The 22,249-nt window shown below is 31.8% G+C and overlaps 2 protein-coding genes across 2 annotated transcripts; both read left to right on the top strand.

The window, feature by feature from the left end:
* Positions 1 to 13,712: 13,712 nt before the first annotated feature.
* Positions 13,713 to 16,889, top strand: LOC130934551 (probable protein phosphatase 2C 43). The gene is made up of 4 exons (XM_057864110.1): positions 13,713 to 13,936; positions 14,211 to 14,414; positions 16,575 to 16,768; positions 16,882 to 16,889. The coding sequence occupies exons 1-4, from the start codon at positions 13,713 to 13,715 to the stop codon at positions 16,887 to 16,889; spliced, it is 630 nt and encodes a 209-aa protein (XP_057720093.1).
* A 1,442-nt stretch (positions 16,890 to 18,331) lies between these two features.
* Positions 18,332 to 19,489, top strand: LOC130934550 (probable protein phosphatase 2C 25). The gene is made up of 4 exons (XM_057864109.1): positions 18,332 to 18,378; positions 18,479 to 18,726; positions 18,812 to 19,077; positions 19,268 to 19,489. Exons 1-4 carry the CDS (start codon positions 18,332 to 18,334, stop codon positions 19,487 to 19,489), a joined length of 783 nt encoding a protein of 260 aa, XP_057720092.1.
* Positions 19,490 to 22,249: the final 2,760 nt, after the last annotated feature.

Genomic DNA, 22,249 nt, shown 5'->3' with positions numbered 1-22,249 from the left:
CACGAAATCCACTCTCCTAAGCAAGAAGTAAACCTCTCCAAATTGCATACAATTCAGCAAAAAGAATACTGCAGACTTCGACTTTCCCAGTGCAACCTTTCAACCAACATCCATCAGAATTGTGAATTATACAACCAAAATCAGCATAGCCAAAAGGAGCAAAACAACTAACATCACAATTCAATTTAATAGAATGAACTGGAGGTGGAACCCAATGCAAACAAAGCGAAGGAGGAGACAAAGATTGATGCGTAGCAAAAATAGTGTGAAACTCCCTTACTGAACTACGAATCAAACTCACCACTTTACTAGCACTCCAAGAATCATCTATATTAAATAAGTCATGATTCTTGCTTCTCCAAATCCACCAGATGGTCAAAAAGAAAAGAAAAACATCTCCACTCCTTGCACCTCTGTAGAGCCAATCACATAAATCCGAGTTATCTGAATATAGGTCTAAAAGGTTCCAGACCTCCTTGACACTAGGGCACTCCCGAAGACAATGAAGAATGAATTCAGAACCATTCTGACACTGATGACATGTGCTAGAAAAAGCTAAACCACGACCCAAACGAAACTCTGCCGTAGGAATAGCATTATGAAGGCTGAGCCAAATCAAGAACTTGTACTTCTCAGGAATATGCAGTCGCCATACCCACAACCAATTATCATGCTCATTCCAGTCAAACTTTCTTTTGGCTAGCCAACTGTACCCACTCCTAGCTGAGTAGAGTCTAGAAGATGCCACACTCCACGACCAACCCGAACTTTCTCCAGCATTCAAATCCGGATTATAAGTATTCAAACGCTGTTTGACATCTTCTGGAATGATAGAGAAAATATCATGGATATTCCATTGACCATCTTTCCAAACGTCTCTAATAGTTAAATAAGAGTCAGATATATGTACAAAAGGGACATCTTGAGCAATTGGGCCCTCAATACTCCAACTGTCAAACAAAAAAGATTGATCAAGTAATCCAACGCACCAAGAGAAGACATCCTTAAGAGCACCAAAAGCCTTTGAGATACTCTTCCAAACATGAGAAGCGTTACAAGGGACAAGACCATCTAAAACTCCCTCATTTCTCAGATACTTCGCCCTCAATAGAGCAACCCAAGGCTTGTCCTGACAATGAAAAAGTTGCCAAATCAATTTACCAAGTAAAGATATATTAACACATGCAGGATCTCTAACACCCAGGCCACTAAATTTCTTTGGAGTGATCACGGTCCTCCAATTAACAAGAGAAAGACCTCTACTATCAACTTGACCCTTCCAAAGGAACTGCCTCATCATAGAAGACAATTTATCACAAACCCAATTTGGAAAAAAATATACCTGCATATGATAGACAGGAATGGATGCTGCAACATAATTGATCAGGTAAAGTCTCCCTGCTTTATTTAGAAGCCTTCCTTTCTAGTTAGCTAATCTTCTCCTCACCTTTTCAATCACCGAATGAAGAAGCCCTACTGATACGGGAATAATTAAGGTTAACTCCAAGATATCTTCCTAAGTCCAAAGCAAAACGTATTGAAGAAATACTAGTAAAAATATCTCTTTTATGAGCAGTCACATTTTTAGAACAAAAAGCTTTAGACTTTTCAATATTCACTTTCATGCCAGATGCCTTGCAAAAAATGTTAAGAGAATGCATGACCTATTTGGACCTAACTCTTTGTAGCCTGACAGAAAAGTAAGAGATCATCTGCAAACATCAAATGAGAAAATTTTGGACCACCCCTAGTGACAAAAACTGGTTTTTACACATTCTCCACCATCTTATGAGATATATAGCAAGCAAGTCTTTCCATACAAAGCACAAATAAGTAAGGAGACATTGGATCGCCCTGTCTAAGCCCCCTTCTAAAAGCAAAACTATCCGATCTATTTCCATTTCACATAATAGAAAAAGATGATGCACAGACACAATTCATAATCAAATTAACAATGATGATAGAAAAACCAAAAACAATGAGAATATTCTCCAAAAACCTCCAATATATAATAATGTTATTATAGTAATATATAGTAATGTTATTATATATTAAGTTAAAATAAAAAGTAGAGACTGGTTGTAATTTTTTTAAAATATTTGTTATGTTTAGTTTTGTTTAATTTATTTTTAATGTTTTTAATTCATTTAATTTTTTTAACGTTTTAGATGGAGTTAATGTTTAAAGTAATTTTGATAAAAATAAAAACATCAAGAATAAAAATAAATTAAATACTAATATATTTTTGTAAAAAATCACAGAAAAATAAATATACTTTATCTTAAAATAAAAATAAAGTAAGAATGGAAAGTATGTATAATATATAACATATAATTGAAGGGAATTATGTCACTAAAAAGAGGTGTTTGTTTTGCTACGTACCAATACAAAAAAAACGTGGAGGAAGGGAGAAAGGAGAGCACATTCCCACATATGATACATATCCACAGCTTTTGAATTGAGACTCACAAATCAAAATTAAACAAGTAGAGGAATAAAAAGCCACTTTTTCTTTTCTTTTGTAATATTATTTCAACTTCGTTATGCATTGATCCTACATATATATATCCTATACTACAAATAAAACAAAACTCTTTCAAAAGCTATACTAATATAGTATTATTTTGGAAACTCAAACATATAGCTAATTACTCAAATATGAAGTCCTTAATTGAACTAACATACATAGTTGAAACTGAACTACAACAACAACAATAATCAATTTAATTTTATATATATTAGATGAAACTGAACTTATGAGTAACACATAGCTAGCTATCCCTTTATATTAATTGGTGAACTTAATTTAACTGCTATAATAAATAACGTATTAATTCAGATCTATATATATAAAAACTCTCAAGTGTGTCAAGTTGAAAGTTGAAACTAGAGTCGAATTTGATTTATCATGAATCGCAGTGCATGAATAAAGAGGGGCAGAATGGGAATTAGATGAAGAATGGAATAGAAGAGGGACGATGTAATTAGTAATGAGCATATAAGGACAAAGAAGTTGCATTGAGGCATCTCTGTGTAAGGTGTGAAAAGAGAGTAATGCAGTTAGGCGTTAGCATTGCAGAGAGAGTGGGAGTGGGAGTGGTGGAGTGGTGGACTGGTAGTGTGTAGTGAATATTTGTTTGTCGCTCACACTCTGACAGCGAGGCAATACGTTAGACAGAAAAAATGAAAAGAGATACTTGAAGCCGTATTACCTCACCTTTTAGGCACACAGCCAATACAAGTGTTTTCATGGGAGCAATTCACAAAGATTAGCATGCACATTGCATATTGCATAGTCCCCCAATATCAAATGCAATCATCCTCTCAGTAAATAAAGCACCTAACCACATACAAACTATCCTCATTATTATTATTATTATCATAATAATGTAAACTAGCTAACGTTATATACATATATATGCATGTAAAGCTAACAATCATCTACATAATGTTAATATTATCATTTATTTACTAAGATAGCTAACATTAACACATAAATATTATTATTTTTATATTTATATTTAACTTGAAAGGAAAAAAATTAAATATAATGATTGCAGGGAGTCCAGGGAGTGAGACACGTGACATGCATTTTTGCAAGAAAAGAAAGCACGCATACTGTGTCAGGATTCAAGAAGGTAATATCCAATTCCCAACTCTAAAAGGTGCTTCCCTATATTTACTCTCATTCTCTCTCAGCTTCAAACCACACTCTCATTCTCATACTCTCCTGAAAAAACCTGCTCCTTTCGAAATGTTCATCAGAAAGTTATTCAACAGAGTCGAAGACATTTTCAAGGAGCGGAACGACCCGCTTATATGGAGTAGAGAGTTGGAACGACATTTCGGTGGGTCGTACTCCTATGCTTGCATGAGAGCTCGACCTGGACTCCAACTTGAGTTCAGTCATGTAGAGCTTGGCTCTAGAGCAACTTTCGTAGGGATTTATGATGGCCACAATGGACCCGAGATGGCTTCACATGCTTATGAAAACCTTTTTGATCATTTAATTGAAAAATAAGTGATTATTTATTTTCATTTGGTTGCTGTTCTTTTGTTTTCTATCTTGTTTTGGGGGTGATTTTATTTTATGAGCAGATAACATTTTAAGGGAGCGAATAATCGATGAAGAGAAGATGACTCAAGCAGTAGATGCCATGGAGAACCAAATTATAGCGCTTTCAAGGGAGGATATAACCCAAAAGTTTGCCATTTTTGGATCATGTTACTTGATTGTTTTAATATACAGGGACCTACTTTATGTTAGAAATCTTGGTGACGGAAAATGAGTTCTTGGACGTAAGTATGGTAGCACATTTGTTACAAACCAAGTTAATGAACTTGTAAGATTTCATTTTCAACGCCAACATCCTGAGGCGCATGCATTTACTGCGGATGATTCAGGAGTCTTTTTGGTCAAAGGCAAAATTAAGGTAACAGTATCATAAATAGGAAATAATAACATATAGTCGTGTAGCATTGTTTTATTTTTTAGTTGTAATTTTATTTTCTTGTATCTTATTCATATCATTTCAAGTCACTAAATCTTTAGGGGATGCATATCTCAAGTATGATGATTGTGCAGTTCAAGCTCTCGATTTAGTGCGTTTTCATATTCCAGGACCAACGAGTAGGCCTTACCTTACTGCTGAAGTGCAAAGCCCAACACAAACATGTAGACTCCTTAGCAGGCCAGCAAAATTTGTCATAATTGCTTCAAATGGCTTTTGGGACTTTTTGTCCAATGAAGAAGCGATGAGAATCGTCCAAACTCATCCGAAAAAGGAGATTGCACGTATACTGATCTAGGAGGCACAAAAGGTGACAGCGAAAATTAATCGTTACGTATACATCAATCTTCGAGACAATACAAATAATCGAAATGAGGTCCACGATGATATGACAGTCGTAATAGTTTTTCTAAATTCTAAAAAATTAGTCAGGAGGAACGAGGCAATGCTAAAAGTATCTGTGCGAGCATTCAGTGAAGCCAATCAAAATTCAAGGTTCGCAGTTGTAGATGAGTTAATGCCTTAAGAAGGTGGAGAGGTGTTTTCACTTTTCAAATATTTTTCTTGTTGGTTCTAATTTCTACTGTCTAAACTTTGCTTATGGAATTGTTATTTCCTTCCCAGTTTAAATCAAACTATTTTAATGTTTTCCTTCAAATTGTGAGTTAATTAGGAGAAAGAACTTCACTTTTATCACAACAGATATGCTTGATTCATGAATTGCTTGATTTTAATTATAACTAACAGTGAAATATGAATTTCGGTATCTAACATAACGGTTAATTATATTTTAACAAAGACACTAATTAATAATTATCTCTAATAATTTAATTATTTAGATTATGATAATAATTTGTTCAAATTGCTATCTATTCTATTATAAGTATAATTTATACATTAATCCAAAAATTCTAATTTATATTTGCTTATAATTTAAAACAATTAATCAAATCATCCACAAACTAACCTCTACTAATTTACTTATTAACATTGTTTAATTAATTCATTATGATACTAACACTAAATAAAAACTACCAAGAAATCCAAAATCAGTTGTTATCAAGAATTTCAACTAACAAACTAAATTCCAATTATATATTCTACTAATAAATACAATTAGTAAATTTATAAAATAAATGCAATAATCTCGTAACAAATATAACACTAATTATTATTCACCACCAAATTATTATTATTATTATTATTATTATTATTATTATTATTATTATGTTAACTAGCTAACATTATAAACATACATATGTATGTAAAGCTAACAATCATATACATAATGTTAATATTATCATTTATTTACTAAGATAGCTAACATTAACGCACAAATATTATTATTTATATATTTATATTTAACTTGAAAGGAAAAAAATTAAATATAATGATTGCAGGGAGTTCAGGAAGTGAGACACATGACATGCATTTTTGTGAGGAAAGAAAAGACGCATACTGTGTCTAGATTTAAGAAGGCAATATCCAATCCTCGGCCCAAAAATGTGCTTTCCTATATTTACTTTCATTCTCTCTTAGCTTCAAACCACACTCTCATTCTCATACTCTCTTTAAAAAACCTGCTCCCTTTGAAATGTTCATCAAAAAGTTATGCAACAGAGTCGAAGACATTTTCACGGAGCGGAACGACCCGCTTATATAGAGTAGAGAGTTGGAACGACATTTCGGTGGGTCGTACTCCTATGCTTGCATGAAAGCTCGACCTGGACCCCAACTTGAGTTCAGTCATGTAGAGCTTGGCTCTAGAGTAACTTTCGTAGGAATTTATGCTGGCCACAATGGTCCCGAGGTGGCTTCGTATGCTTATGAGAACCTTTTTGATCATTTAATTGGAAAATAAGTGATTATTTATTTTCATTTGGTTGCTGTTCTTTTGTTTTCTATCTTGTTTTTGGGATAATTTTATTTTATGAGTAGATAACATTTTAAGGGAGCGAATAATCGATGAAGAGAAGATGACTCAAGTAGTAGATGCCATGGAGAACCAAATTATAGCGCTTTCAAGGGAGGATATAACCCAAAAGTTTGCCACTGTTGGATCATGTTGCTTGATTGTTTTAATATACAAGGACCTACTTTATGTTAGAAATGTTGGTGATGGAAAATAAGTTCTTGGACGTAAGTATGGTAGCACATTTGTTACGGACAAAGTTAACGATGTTGGTAATCATTAAGATGAAACTGCATGATTTCATTTTCAACGCCAACATCCTGAGGCGCATGCATTTACTGCGGATGATTTCGGAGTCTTTTTAGTCAAAGGCAAGTTAAGGTAACAGTATCAGAAATAGGAAATAATAACATATATTTGTGTAGCATTATTTTATTTTTTAGTTGCAATTTTATTTTCTTGTATCTTATTCATATCGTTTCAGATCACTAAATCTTTAGGGGATGCATATCTCAAGTATGATGATTGTGCAGTTCAAGCTCCCGATTTAATGCGTTTTCAAATTTCAGGACGAACGAGTAGGCCTTACAGAAGTACAAAGCCCAATACATACAGGTAGACTCCTAAGCAGGCCGGCAAAATTTGTCATAATAGGTTCAAATGACCTTTGGGACTTTTTGTCCAATGAAGAAGCGACGATAATCGTCTAAACTCATCTGAAAGAGGGGATTGCACGTATACTGATCCAAGAGGCACAAAAGGTGGAAGCGAGAATTAATCGTTACGCATACATCAATCTTCGAAACAATACAAATAATCGAAATGAGGTCCATGATGATTTGATAGTCGTAGTAGTTTTTCTAAATTCTAAAAAATTAGTCAGGAGGAACGTGGCAATACCAAAGGTATCTCTACGAGCATTCAGTGAAGTCAATCAAAATTCAACGATCGCAGCTGTAGATGAGTTAATGCCTTAAGAGAGTCGAATGGGGTTTTCACTTTTCATTTTTTATCTTGTTGGTTCTTATTTCTACTGTCTAAACTTTGCTTATAGAATAGCTATTTCTTTCCCAGTTTAAATCAAACAATTTTAATGTTTGCCTTTAAATTGTGAGTTAATTAGGAGAAAGAACTTCACTTTTATCACAACATATATACTTAATTCATGAATTGCTTGATTTTAATTATAACTAGAAGCGAAATATGAATTTCGGTATCTAACGTAACGGTTAATTATATTTTAACAAAGACCCTAATTAACAATTATCTCTAATAATTTAATTTTTAGATTATTACAATAATTTGTTCAAATTGCTATCTATTCTATTATAAGTATAATTTATACATTAAACCAAAAATTGTAATTTATATTTGCTTATAATTTAAAACAATTAATCAAATCATCCACAAACTAACCTCTACTAATTTATTTATTAACATTGTTTAATTAATTCATTATGACACTAACACTAAATAAAAACTACCTAGAAATCCAAAATCAGTTGTTATCAAGAATTTCAACTAACAAACTAAATTCCAATTACGTATTCTACTAATAAATACAATTAGTAAATCTATAAAATAAATCTAATTATGTCATAACAAATATAATACTAATTATTATTCACCACCAAATTATTATTATTATTATAATGTAAACTAGCTAACGTTATAAACATATATATGCATGTAAATCTAACAATCATCTACATAATGTTAATATTATCATTTATTTACTAAGATAGCTAACATTAACGCACAAATATTATTAATTATATATTTATATTTAACTTGAAAAGAAAAAAATTAAATATAATGATTGCAGGTAGTCCAGGGAGTGAGACACGTGACATGCACTTTTGCAAGGAAAGAAAAGATGCATACTGTGTCAAGATTCAAGAAGGCAATATCCAATCTGCGGCCCAAAAAGGTGATTCCCTATATTTACTCTCATTCTCTCTCAGCTTCAAACCACACTCTCATTCTCATACTCTCCTTAAAAAACCTGCTCCCTTCGAAATGTTCATCAGAAAGTTATGCAACAGAGTCGAAGACATTTTCACGGAGCGGAACGACCCGCTTATATGGAGTAGAGAGTTGGAACGACATTTTGGTGGGTCGTACTCCTATGCTTACGTGAGAACTCGACCTGGACCCAAACTTGAGTTCAGTCATGTAGAGCTTGGCTCCAGAGTAACTTTAGTAGGGATTTATGATGGCCACAATGGTCTCGAGGTGGCTTCGTATGCTTATAAGAACCTTTTTGATCATTTAATTGGAAAATAAGTGATTATTTATTTTCATTTGGTTGCTGTTCTTGTGTTTTCTATCTTGTTTTTGGTGTGATTTATTTTATGAGCAGATAACATTTTAAGGAAGTGAATAATCGATGAAGAGAAGATTTCTCAAGCAGTAGATGCCATGGAGAACCAAATTATAGCGCTTTCAAGGGAGGATATAACCCAAAAGTTTGCCACTGTTGGATCATGTTGCTTGATTGTTTTAATATACAGGGACCTACTTTATGTTAGAAATGTTGGTGACGGAATTGCATTCTTGGATGTAAATATGGTAGCACATTTGTTACGGACCAAGTTAACGATGTTGATAATCTTCAAGATGAACCTGCAAGATTTCATTTTCAATGCCAACATCCTGAGGCGCATGCATTTACTGCGGATGATTCTGGAGTCTTTTTGGTCAAAGGCAAGTTAAGGTAACAATATCATAAATTGAAAATAATAACATATATTCGTGTAGCATTATTTTATTTTTTAGTTGCAATTTTATTTTCTTGTATCTTATTCATATCATTTCAGGTCACTAAATCTTTTGGGGATGCATATCTCAAGAATGATTATTGTACAGTTCAAACTCCCGATTTAGTGCGTTTTCATATTCCAAGACCAACGCGTAGGCCTTACCTTATTGCTGAAGTGCAAAGCCCAACATAGACAGGTAGACTCCTTAACAGGCCAGCAAAACTTGTCATAATTGCATCAAATGGCCTTTGGGACTTTTTGTCCAATGAAGAAGCGACAATAATCATCCAAACTCATCCGAAAGAGGGGATTGCACGTATACTAATCCAGGAGAGGCAAAAAAGGTGGCAGCGAGAATTAATCGTTACGCATATATCAATCTTCGAAACACTACAAATAATCGAAATGAGGTCGACAATGATATGACAATCGTAGTAGTTTTTCTAAATTCTAAAAAATTAGTCAGGAGGAACGAGGCAATACCAAAGATATCTGTGCGAGCATTCAGTGAAGTCAATCAAAATTCAAGGTTCGTAGCTGTAGATGACTTAATGCCTTAAGAGAGTGGAAAGAGGTTAGAGGTGGCAACATGTACCCTACTGCGGGTACCCAACCCGATCCGTAGCGGGTAGGGTATGGTGCGGGTTGGATTCTCGTGCGGGTCGGGTAGGGTGCGGGTTGAGCCTCAACCCTACCTGACCAACCCGCACTCTATATATGTATATGTTATATATTTATATAAAAATATGTTTCAAGTGGATGTTGAACCAAAGACCTCTCACTAAATGTAAAAGATCATTAGCCACTAAAAAAAAATAATTAATTGATAATTTAATATTTTTTTTTTTACATAAAAGTCAATTCTATTTTAAATTATCATGAAATTATATAATAATTTGCATCTTTTTTATAACCCGCGGGTAGTGTCGATTACCTGCGGGTTGAGAGCAGGTAGGGTTAGGATTGGGATCTTCTCAACCCGCGAGTAGGGTAGGGTTGAGTTTATATAAAAATCTCAACCCGCGGGTAAGGTTAGGGTTGGCTTCAAACCCTACCCTACCCTACCCGTTACCACCTCTAAAAGGGGTTTTCACTTTTCATTTTTTATCTTGTTGGTTCTTATTTCTACTGTCTAAGCTTTGCTTATGGTATTGCTATTTCTTTCCCAGTTTAAATCAAACTATTTTAATGTTTGCCTTCAAATTGTGAGTTAATTAGGAGAAAAAACTTCACTTTTATAACAACATATATACTTGATTCATGAATTGCTGGATTTTAATTATAACTAGCAGCGAAATATGAATTTCGGTATCTAACGTAACAGTTAATTATATTTTAACAAAGACCCTAATTAATAATTATCTCTAATAATTTAATTATATAGATTATGACAATAATTTGTTCAAATTGCTATTTATTCTATTATAAGTATAGTTTATACATTAAACCAAAAATTCTAATTTATATTTGCAAATAATTTAAAATAATTAATCAAATCATCCACAAACTAACCTCTACTAATTTAATTATTAACATTGTTTAATTAATTTATTATGACACTAACAATAAAAACTACCAAGAAATCCAAAATCAGTTGTTATCAAAAATTTCAACTAACAAACTAAATTCCAATTACGTATTCTACTAATAAATACAATTAGTAAATCTATAAAATAAATCTAATTATGTCATAACAAATACAATACTAATTATTATTCACCACCAAATTATTATTATTATTATGTAAACTAGCTAAGGTTATATATATATATATATATATATATATATATATGCATGTAAAGCTAACAATCATCTAAATAATTTTAATATTATCATTTATTTACTAAGATAGCTAACGTTAACGTCCAAATATTATTATTTTTATATTTATATTTAACTTGGAAGGAAAAAAATTAAATATAATGATTGCAGGGAGTTCAGGGAGTGAGACACGTGACATGTATTTTTGCAAGAAAAGAAAAGACACAATCTGTGTCAAGATTCAAGAAGGCAATATCCAATCTCCGGCCCTAAAAGGTATCTTCCTATTTTTACTCTCATTCTCTCCCAGCTTCAAACCACACTCTCATTCTCATACTCTCCTAAGAAAACCTTATCCTTTCGAAATGTTCATCAGCAAGTTATGCAACAAAGTCGAAGACATTTTCACGGAGTGAAACGACCCGCCTATATGGAGTAGAGAGTTGGAACGACATTTCGGTGGATCGTACTCATATGATTGCGTGAGAGCTCGACCTAGACGCAAACTTGAGTTCAGTCATCTAGAGCTTGGCTCCAGAGCAACTTTCGTAGGGATTTATGATGGCCACAATGGTCCCGAGGTGGCTTTGCATGCTTATGAGAATCTTTTTTATCATTTAATTGGTAAATAAGTGATTATTTAATTTTGTTTGGTTACTGTTCTTGTGTTTTCTATCTTGTTTTTGGGGTGATTTTATTTTATGAATAGATAACATTTGAATGGAGTGAATAGTCGATGAAAAAAAGATAACTCAAGCAATAGATACCATGGAGAACCAAATTATAACGCTTTCAAGGGAGGATATAACCCAAAAGTTTGTCACTGTTGGATCGTGTTACTTGATTGTTTTAATATACAAGGACTTACTTTATGTTAGAAATCTTGGTGACGAAAAATGTGTTCTTGGACGTAAGTATGGTAGCAAATCTGTTACTGACCAAGTTAACGATATTGATAATCTTCAAAATGAACCTGCAAGATTTCATTTTCAACGCTAACATCCTAAGGCGCATGCATTTACTGCGGATGATTTTGGAGTCTTTTTGGTCAAAGGCAAAGTTAAGGTAACAGTATCATAAATAGGAAATAATAACATATAGTCGTGTAGCATTGTTTTATTTTTTAGTTGCAATTTTATTTTCTTGTATCTTATTCATATCATTTCAGATCACTAAATCTTTAGGGGATGCGTATCTCAAGTATGATGATTGTGTATTTCAAGCTCCCGATTTAGTGCGTTTTCATATTCCAGGACCAACGAATAGGCCTTACCTTACTGCTAAAGTGCAAATCCCAACACAGATAGGTAAACTCCTTAGCAGGCCAGCAAAATTTGTCATAATTGCTTCAAATGGCCTTTGGGAATTTTTGTCCAATGAAGAAGCGACCAAAATCGTCCAAACTCATCCAAAAATGGGGATTGCACGTATACTGATGCATGAGGAACAAAAGGTGGCAGCGAAAATTAATCGCTACGCATACATCAATCTTCGAAACAATACAAATAATCGAAATGAGGTCCACGATGATATGACAGTCGTAGTAGTTTTTTAAATTATAAAAAATTAATCCGGAGGAACGAGACAATACCAAAGATATCTGAGCAAGCATTCAGTGAAGCCAATCAAAATTTAAAGTTCGCAGCTGTAGATGAGTTAATGCCTTAAGAAGGTGGAGAGAGATTTTCACTTTTCATTTTTTATCTTATTGGTCCTTATTTTTACTGTCTAAACTTTGCTTATGTAATTGCTATTTCCTTCTCAGTTTAAATCAAACTGTTTTAATGTTTGCCTTCAAATTGTGAGTTAATTAGGAGAAAGAACTTCACTTTTATCACAACACATATACTTTATTCATGAATTGTTTGATTTTAATTATAACTAGCAGCAAAATATGAATTTTGGTATCTAACGTAACAGTTAATTATATTTTAACAAAGACCCTAATTAATAATTATCTCTAATAATTTAATTATTTAGATTATGACAATAATTTGTTCAAATTGCTATCTATTCTATTATAAGTATAGTTTATACATTAAACCAAAAATTCTAATTTATATTAGCATATAATTCAAAACAATTATTCAATCCATCCACAAACTAACCTCTATTAATTTATTTATTAACGTTGTTTAATTAATTCATTATGACACTAACACTAAATAAAAACTACCAAGAAATTCTAAATCAGTTGTTATCAAGAATTTCAACTAACAAACTAAATTCCAATTACGTATTCTACTAATAAATACAATTAGTAAATCTATAAAATAAATCCAATTATGTCATAACAAATATAATACTAATTATTATTCACCACCAAATTATTATTATTATTATTATTATTATTATTATTATTATTATTATTATTATTATTATTATTATTATTATTATAATGTAAACTAGCAAATGTTATAAACATATATATGCATGTAAATCTAACAATCATCTACATAATATTAATAATATCATTTATTTACTAAGATAGCTAACATTAACGCACAAATATTATTAATTATATATTAATATTTAACTTGAAAGGAAAAAAAATTAAATATAATGATTGCAGGGAGTCCAGGGAGTGAGACACGTGACATGCATTTTTGCAAGGAAAGAAAAGACACATACTGTGTCAAGATTCAAGAAGGCAATATCCAATCTCTGGCCCTAAAAGGTGCCTCCCTATATTTACTCTCATTCTCTCTCAGCTTCAAACCACACTCTCATTCTCATACTCTCCTTAAAAAACCTGCTCCCTTCGAAATGTTCATCAGAAAGTTATGCAATAGAGTCGAAGACATTTTCACGGAGCGGAACAACCCGCTTATATGGAGTAGAGAGTTAGAACAATATTTCGGTGGGTCGTACTGCTATGCTTGCGTGAGAACTCAACCTGGACCTCAACTTGAGTTCAATCATGTAGAGCTTGGCTCCAGAGTAACTTTCATAGGGATTTATGATTGCCACAATGGTCCCGAGGTGGCTTCGTATGCTTATGCGAACCTTTTTGATCATTTAATTGGAAAATAATAAGTGATTATTTATTTTCATTTCATTGTTGTTCTTGTGTTTTCTCTCTTATTTTTAGGGTGATTTAATTTTATGAGCAGATAACATTTTAAGGAAGCAAAAAAACGATGAAGAGAAGATTCCTCAAGCAGTAGATGCCATGGAGAACCAAATTATAACGCTTTCAAGAGAGGATATAACCCAAAAGTTTGCCACTGTTGGATCATGTTGTTTGATTGTTTTAATATACAGGGACCGACATTATGTTAGAAATGTTGGTGACGGAAAATGCGTTCTTAGACGTAAATATGGTAGCGCATTTGTTACGGACAAACTTAACAATGTTGATAATCTTCAAGATGAACCTGCAAGATTTCATTTTCAACGCCAACATCCTGAGGCGCATGCATTTACTGCGGATGATTCCGGAGTCTTTTTGGTCAAAGGCAAGTTAAGGTAAAAGTATCATAAATTAGAAATAATAACATATATTCGCGTAGCATTGTTTTATTTTTTATTTGCAATTTTATTTTCTTGTATCTTATTCATATCATTTCAGGTCACTAAATCTTTAGAAGATGCATATCTCAAGAATGATAATTGTGCAGTTCAAGATCCCAATTTAGTGCGTTTTCATATTCCAGGACCAACGAGTAGGCCTTAGCTTACTACTTAAGTGCAAAGCTTAACACAGACAGGTAGACTCCTTAGCAGGCCAGCAAAATTTGTCATAATCGCATCAAATGATGGCCTTTGGGACTTTTTGTCCAATGAAGAAGCGACAATAATCATCCAAACTCATCCGAATGAGGGGATTGCACGTATACTGATCCAGGAGAGGCACAAAAGGTGGCAGCGAGAATTAATCGTTACGCATACATCAATCTTCGAAACAATATAAATAATCGAAATGAGGTCGACGGTGATATGACAGTTGTAGTAGTTTTTCTAAATTCTAAAAAATTAGTCAGGAGGAACGAGGCAATACTAAAGGAATCTGTGTGAGCATTCAGTGAAGTCAATCAAAATTCAAGGTTCCCAGTTGTAGATGAGTTAATGCCTTAAGAGAGTGGAAAGGGGTTTTCACTTTTCATTTGTTATCTATGTTGGTTCTTATTTTTACTGTCTAAACTTTGCTTATGTAATTGCTATTTCCTTCTCAGTTTAAATCAAGCTGTTTTAATGTTTGCCTTCAAATTGTGAGTTAATTAGGAGAAAAAACTTCACTTTTATCACAACATATATACTTGATTCATGAATTGCTTGATTTTAATTATAACTAGCAGCGAAATATGAATTTCGGTATCTAATGTAACAGTTAATTATATCTTAACAAAGACCCTAATTAATAATTATCTCTATTAATTTAATTATATAGATTATGACAATAATTTGTTTAAATTTCTATCTATTCTATTATAAGTAAGGTTTATACATTAAACCAAAAATTCTAATTTATATTTGATATAATTTAAAACAATTAATCAAATCATCCACAAACTAAGCTCTACTAATTTATTTATTAACATTGTTTAATTAATTCATTGTGACACTAACACTAAATAAAAACTACCAAGAAATCCAAAATCAGTTGTTATCAAGAATTTCAACTAACAAACTAAATTCCAATTACGTATTCTACTAATAAATACAATTAGTAAATCTATATATTATTATTATTATTATTATTATTATTATTATTATGTAAACTAGCTAACGTTATAAATATTATCATATATATATATATATATATATATATATATATATATATATATATATATATATATGCATGTAAAGCTAACAATCATCTACATAATGTTAATATTATCATTTATTTACTAAGATAGCTAACATTAACGCCCAAATATTATTATTTTTATTATTATATTTAACTTGAAAGGAAAAAAAATTAATTATAATGATTGCAGGGAGTCTAGGGAGTGAGACACGTGACATGCATTTTTGCAAGTAAAAAAAGACGCATACTGTGTCAAGATTCAAGAAGACAATATCCAATCCCCGGTCCTAAAAGGTGCTTCCATATATTCACTCTCATTCTCTCTCAGCTTCAAACCACACTCTCATTCTCATACTCTCCTTAAAAAACCTGCTCCCTTCGAAATGTTCATCAGAAAGTTATGCAACAGAGTCGAAGACATTTTCACGGAGCGGAACGACCCGCTTATATGGAGTAGAGAGTTGGAACGACATTTCGGTGGGTCGTACTCCTATGCTTGCGTGAGAACTCGACCTGGACCCCAACTTGAGTTCAATCATGTAGAGCTTGGCTCCAGAGTAACTTTCGTAGGGATTTATGATTGCCTCAATGGTCCCGAGGTGGCTTTGTATGCTTATGCGAACCTTTTTGATCATTTAATTGGAAAATAAGTGATTATTTATTTTCATTTCGTTGTTGTTCTTGTGTTTTCTATCTTGTTTTTAGGGTGATTTAATTTTATGAACAGATAACATTTTAAGGAAGCAAAAAATCGATGAAGAGAAGATTTCTCAAGCAATTGATGCCATGGAGAACCAAATTATAACGCTTTCAAGGGAGGATATAACCCAAAAGTTTGCCACTGTTGGATCATGTTGTTTGATTGTTTTAATATACAGGGATCGACTTTATGTTAGAAATGTTGGTGACGGAAAATGCCTTCTTGGACGTAAGTATGGTAGCACATTTGTTACGGACAAACTTAATGATGTTGATAATCTACAAGATGAACCTGCAAGATTTCATTTTCAACACCAACATCCTGAGGTGCAGGCATTTATTGCGGATGATTCCGGAGTCATTTTGGTCAAAGGTAAGTTAAGGTAACAGTATCATAAATTTGAAATAATAACATATACTCGTGTAGCATTGTTTTATTTTTTAGTTGCAATTTTATTTTCTTGTATCTTATTCATATCATTTCAGGTTACTAAATTTTTAGGGGATGCATATCTCAAGAATGATGATTGTGCAGTTCAAGATCCCGATTTAGTGCGTTTTCATATTCTAGGACCAACGAGTACGCCTTACCTTACTGTTGAAATGCAAAGCCCAACACTAACAGGAAGACTCCTTAGCAGCCCAGCAAAATTTTTTATAATTGCATCAAATGGCCTTTGGGACTTTTTGTCCAATGTAGAAACGACGAGAATCATCCAAACTCATCCGAAAGAAGGGATTGCACGTATACTAATCCAGGAGAGGCACAAAAGGTGGCAGCGAGAATTAATCGTTACACATACATCAATCTTCGAAACAATACAAATAATCGAAATGAGGTTGACGATGAAATGACAGTCGTAGTAGTTTTTCAAAATTCTAAAAAATTAGTCAGGAGGAACGAGGCAATACCAAAGGTATCTGTGCGAGCATTCAGCAAAGTCAATCAAAATTCAAGGTTCGCAGTTGTAGATGAGTTAATGCCTTAAGAGAGTGAAAAGGGGTTTTCACTTTTCATTTTTTATCTATGTTGGTTCTTATTTCTATTGTCTAAACTTTTCTTATGGAATTGCTATTTCTGTCCCAGTTTAAATCAAACTATTTTAATGTTTGCCTTCAAATTGTGAGTTAATTAGGAGAGAAAACTTCACTTTTATCACAACATCTATACTTGATTCATGAATTGCTTGATTTTAATTATAACTAACAGCGAAATATGAATTTCGGTATCTAATGTAACAGTTAATTATATTTTAACAAAGTCCCTAATTAATAATTATCTCTGATAATTTAATTATATAGATTATGACAATAATTTGTTCAAATTGCTATCTATTCTATTATAAGTATGGTTTATACATTAAACCAAAAATTCTAATTTATATTTGCATATAATTTAAAACAATTAATCAAATCATCCACAAACTAACCTCTACTAATTTATTTATTAACATTGTTTAATTAATGCATTATGACACTAACACTAAATAAAAACTACCAAGAAATCCAAAATCAATTGTTATCAAGAATTTCAACCAACAAACTAAATTCCAATTACGTATTTTACTACTAAATACAATTAGTAAATCTTTAAAATAAATCCAATTATGCCATAACAAATATAATACTAATTATTATTCACCACCAAATTATTATTATTATTATTATTATTATTATTATTATTATTATTATTATTATTATTATTATGTAAACTAGCTAACGTTAGAAACATATATATGCATGTAAAGCTAACAATCATCTACATAATTTTAATATTATCATTTATTTACTAAGATAGCTAACATTAACGCTCAAATATTATTATTTTTATATTTATATTTAACTTGAAACGAAAAAAATTAAATATAATGATTGCAGGGAGTCCAGGGAGTGAGACACGTGACATGCATTTTTGCAAGGAAAGAAAAGACGCAATATGCGTCAAGATTCAAGAAGGCAATATCCAATCTCCGACTCTAAAAGGTGCTTTCCTATATTTACTCTCATTCTCTCTCAGCTTCAAACCACACTCTCATTCTCATACTCTCCTGAAAATACCTGCTCCCTTCGAAATATTCATCAGAAAGTTATGCAACAGAGTCGAAAACATTTTCACGGAGCGGAACGACCTGCCTATATGGAGTAGAAAGTTGGAACGACATTTCGATGGGTCGTACTCCTATGCTTGTGTGAGAGCTCGACCTAGACGCCAACTTGAGTTCAGTCATCTAGAGCTTGGCTCCAAAGAAACTTTCGTAGGGATTTATGATGGCCACAATGGTTCCAAGGTAGCTTCGCATGCTTATGAGAATCTTTTTTATCATTTAACTGGTAAATAAGTGATTATTTAATTTCGTTTGGTAGCTTTTCTTGTGTTTTCTATCTTTTTTTTGGGGTGATTTTATTTTCTGAGCAGATAACATTTTAAGGGAGCGAATTGTCGACGAAGAGAAGATGACTCAAGCAGTAGATGCCATGGAGAACCAAATTATAGCGCTTTCAAGGGAGGATATAACCCAAAAGTTTGCCACTGTTGGATCATGTTACTTGATTGTTTTAATATACAAGGACCTACTTTATGTTAGAAATCTTGGTGACAAAAAATACGTTCTTGGACGTAAGTATGGTAGCACATTTGTTACGGACCAAGTTAACGATGTTGATAATCTTCAAGATGAACCTGTAAGATTTCATTTTCAACGCCAACATCCTTAGGCGCATGCATTTACTACGGATTCTGGAGTCTTTTTGGTCAAAGGCAAAGTTAAGATAACGGTATCATAAATAGGAAATAATAACATATAGTCGTGTAGCATTGTTTTATTTTTTAGTTGCAATTTTATTTTCTTGTATCTTATTCATATCATTTCAGGTCACTAAATGTTTAGAGGATAATTATCTCAAGTATGATGATTGTGCAGTTCAAGCCCCCGATTTAGTGCGTTTTCATATTCCAGGACCAACGAGTAGGCCTTACCTTACTGCTGAAGTGCAAAGCCCAACACAGACAGGTAGACTCCTTAGCAGGCCAGCAAAATTTGTCATAATTGCTTCAAATGGCCTTTGGGACTTTTTTCTAATGAAGAGGCGATGAAAATCGTCCAAACTCATCCGAAAGAAGGGATTGCACGTATACAGATGCAGGAGGCACAAAAGGTGGCAACGAGAATTAATCGTTACGCATACATCAATCTTTGAAATAATACATATAATCAAAATGTGGTCCACGATGATATGACAGTCGTAGTAGTTTTTCTAAATTCTAAAAAATTAGTTTGGAGGAACGAGGCAATACCAAAAGTATTTGTACGAGCATTTAGTGAAGCCAATCAAAATTTAAAGTTTGCAGTTGTAGATGAGTTACTGCCTTAGGAGGGTGGAGAGGGGTTTTCACTTTTCATTTTTTATCTTGTTGGTTCTTATTTCTACTGTCTAAACTTTGCTTATGGAATTGTTATTTCTTCCCCAGTTTAAATCAAACTATTTTAATGTTTGCCTTCAAATTGTGAGTTAATTAGGAGAAAGAACTTCACTTTTATCACAACATATATACTTGATACATGAATTGCTTGATTTTAATTATAACTAGCTGCGAAATATGAATTTCGATATCTAACATAACGGTTAATTATATTTTGACAAATACCCTAATTAATAATTATCTTTAATAATTTAATTATTTAGATTATGACAATAATTTGTTCAAATTGCTATCTACTCTATTATAAGTATAGTTTATACATTAAACCTTCTAATTTATATTTGCATATAATTTAAAACAATTAATCAAATCATCCACAAACTAACCTCTATTAATTTATTTATTAACATTGTTTAATTAATTCATTATGACACTAACACTAAATAAAAACTACCAAGAAATCCAAAATCAGTTGTTATCAAGAATTTCAACTAACAAACTAAATTCCAATTACGTATTCTACTAATAAATACAATTAGTAAATCTATAAAATAAATCCAATTATGTCATAACAAATATAATACTAATTATTATTCACCACCAAATTATTATTATTATTATTATTATTATTATTATTATTATTATTATTATTATGTAAACTAGCTAATGTTATAAACATATATATGCATGTAAAGCTAACAATCATATACATAATGTTAATATTATCATTTATTTACTAAGATAGCTAACATTAACGCACAAATATGATTATTTATATATTTATATTTAACTTAAAAGGAAAAAAATTAAATATAATGATTGCAGGGAGTCCAGGAAGTGAGACCCGTGACATGCATTTTTGCAAGGAAAGGAAAGACGCATACTATGTCAAGAGTCAAGAAGGGTACTAAAGAAGCTGTGTGGATGAAGAAGTTCATAAACGAGCTTAGTGTGGTTCCTTCAATTAAAGAACCACTTCCATTACTGTGCGACAATAATGGAGCCATTGCACAAGCAAAAGAGCTAAGATCACATCAAAAATCTAAGCATATCTTGAGAAGGTATCATTTGATAAGAGAGATAGTTGAACCTAGAGACGTTGAAATTCAAAAGGTTGCTGGGAAGGATAATGCAGCAGACCCATTCACTAAGACACTTGGATCAAAAGAATTTGACAAGTGTGTATGTCCAACAAAATACTATCATGAATTATTATTATTATTATTATTATTATTATTATTATTATTATTATTATTATTATTATTATTATTATTTATAAGAATAATTTTTTTTTAATTTATAATAGTATCCTTAATTAAAATTAGAAACGAATAATTACGATAGGGATCGTAATAATGAGATATAGTTTTTTTTAATACTTTTAATTACGATATATATATATATATATATATATATATATATATATATATATATATATATATATATATCGTCTTTATTTGATGAAGATTAATAGATCTCATTTATTAAATTATATATTTAAATGGTATGTATAGAATCATTGAACTGACTCACTCTAAGAATTTCTAATGGTTATAATTATCGTCTATTTGTCAATAGGATATTCTTATGATGAACATAATATTAGAATTTTTCTTTGACCTGGGACTATCATAGTAATTAACAATGTATTTGTTATACTTTGATTCCGTACACCTAACACCCTACGGTGTTAGTTGAATAGACATTGGGTATGATTTAAATACTTGTAGAATTAATGATTAGTCAAAATAGAATCCATCAAATATGGTAATGAGTTTGAGCTCTACGATTATAATGAATGAAATAAATAATGCCTTGGCCAAGGGTTTTGAATGAATTAAGAAATGAGTTTCTTAAGTCATTCATAATTCATTATAATAATGGTAACAAGTTGGAGTTTGACAATCAAACCGTACTCTAAAAGTTAGCAAAGAGTTGAAAAGATGGAAGGAGTTGTATTTTTGTTCATATTGGGTTCTTAGTAAAAAATATTATTACTTCATACTATCGGGTCGTCAAGGAGCGTTGCTAGACGCCAACCTTGATTAGTAAATTTAGTATGACTAATATATTATCCGCTTAGTATTGAACCTACGGGGTCACACACTAACGAGTGTTCTAATCCTTGGTAAATAATCATTTAATTATTATTTTGATTAGATCAAATAAATAATTATATTAATTCAAATGGAGTATTATTATATTCTTTGCTAGCACCATGAATATAATAATATTATAATTGAGAATATTAAATAATTAATTATTTATTCTATGATGAGTTTTAAATATGGATAAGATCCTAACTGATTTTGTTTCAAATTAAGTTGTAATTTGATTCACAAATCAGTCACCAATCTCATATATATGATAAAAGAAAGAAAACACACGTTTTTCTCTTTTACCTTCACATACACAAATATTCCAATTCTTAAT

The sequence above is a fragment of the Arachis stenosperma genome, chromosome 6 (assembly GCF_014773155.1).
Source record: "Arachis stenosperma cultivar V10309 chromosome 6, arast.V10309.gnm1.PFL2, whole genome shotgun sequence".
Classification (NCBI taxonomy): Eukaryota; Viridiplantae; Streptophyta; class Magnoliopsida; order Fabales; family Fabaceae; genus Arachis; species Arachis stenosperma.
This window is presented reverse-complemented; position numbering and strand designations above follow the sequence as displayed.

What these genes read in the sequence shown, in the direction of transcription:
- LOC130934551 (XM_057864110.1), top strand. Translation starts at nt 13,713, where the DNA reads ATGTTCATCAGAAAGTTATGCAATAGAGTCGAAGACATTTTCACGGAG. An exon ending in AATGGTCCCGAGGTGGCTTC is followed by an intron (nt 13,937 to 14,210) that starts GTATGCTTATGC and finishes TTTAATATACAG; the next exon opens with GGACCGACATTATGTTAGAA. An exon ending in TTGGTCAAAGGCAAGTTAAG is followed by an intron (nt 14,415 to 16,574) that starts GTAAAAGTATCA and finishes TTTAATATACAG; the next exon opens with GGATCGACTTTATGTTAGAA.
- LOC130934550 (XM_057864109.1), top strand. Translation starts at nt 18,332, where the DNA reads ATGCGTCAAGATTCAAGAAGGCAATATCCAATCTCCGACTCTAAAAG. An exon ending in TCTTTTTTATCATTTAACTG is followed by an intron (nt 18,727 to 18,811) that starts GTAAATAAGTGA and finishes TTTTCTGAGCAG; the next exon opens with ATAACATTTTAAGGGAGCGA. An exon ending in ATAATCTTCAAGATGAACCT is followed by an intron (nt 19,078 to 19,267) that starts GTAAGATTTCAT and finishes ATATCATTTCAG; the next exon opens with GTCACTAAATGTTTAGAGGA.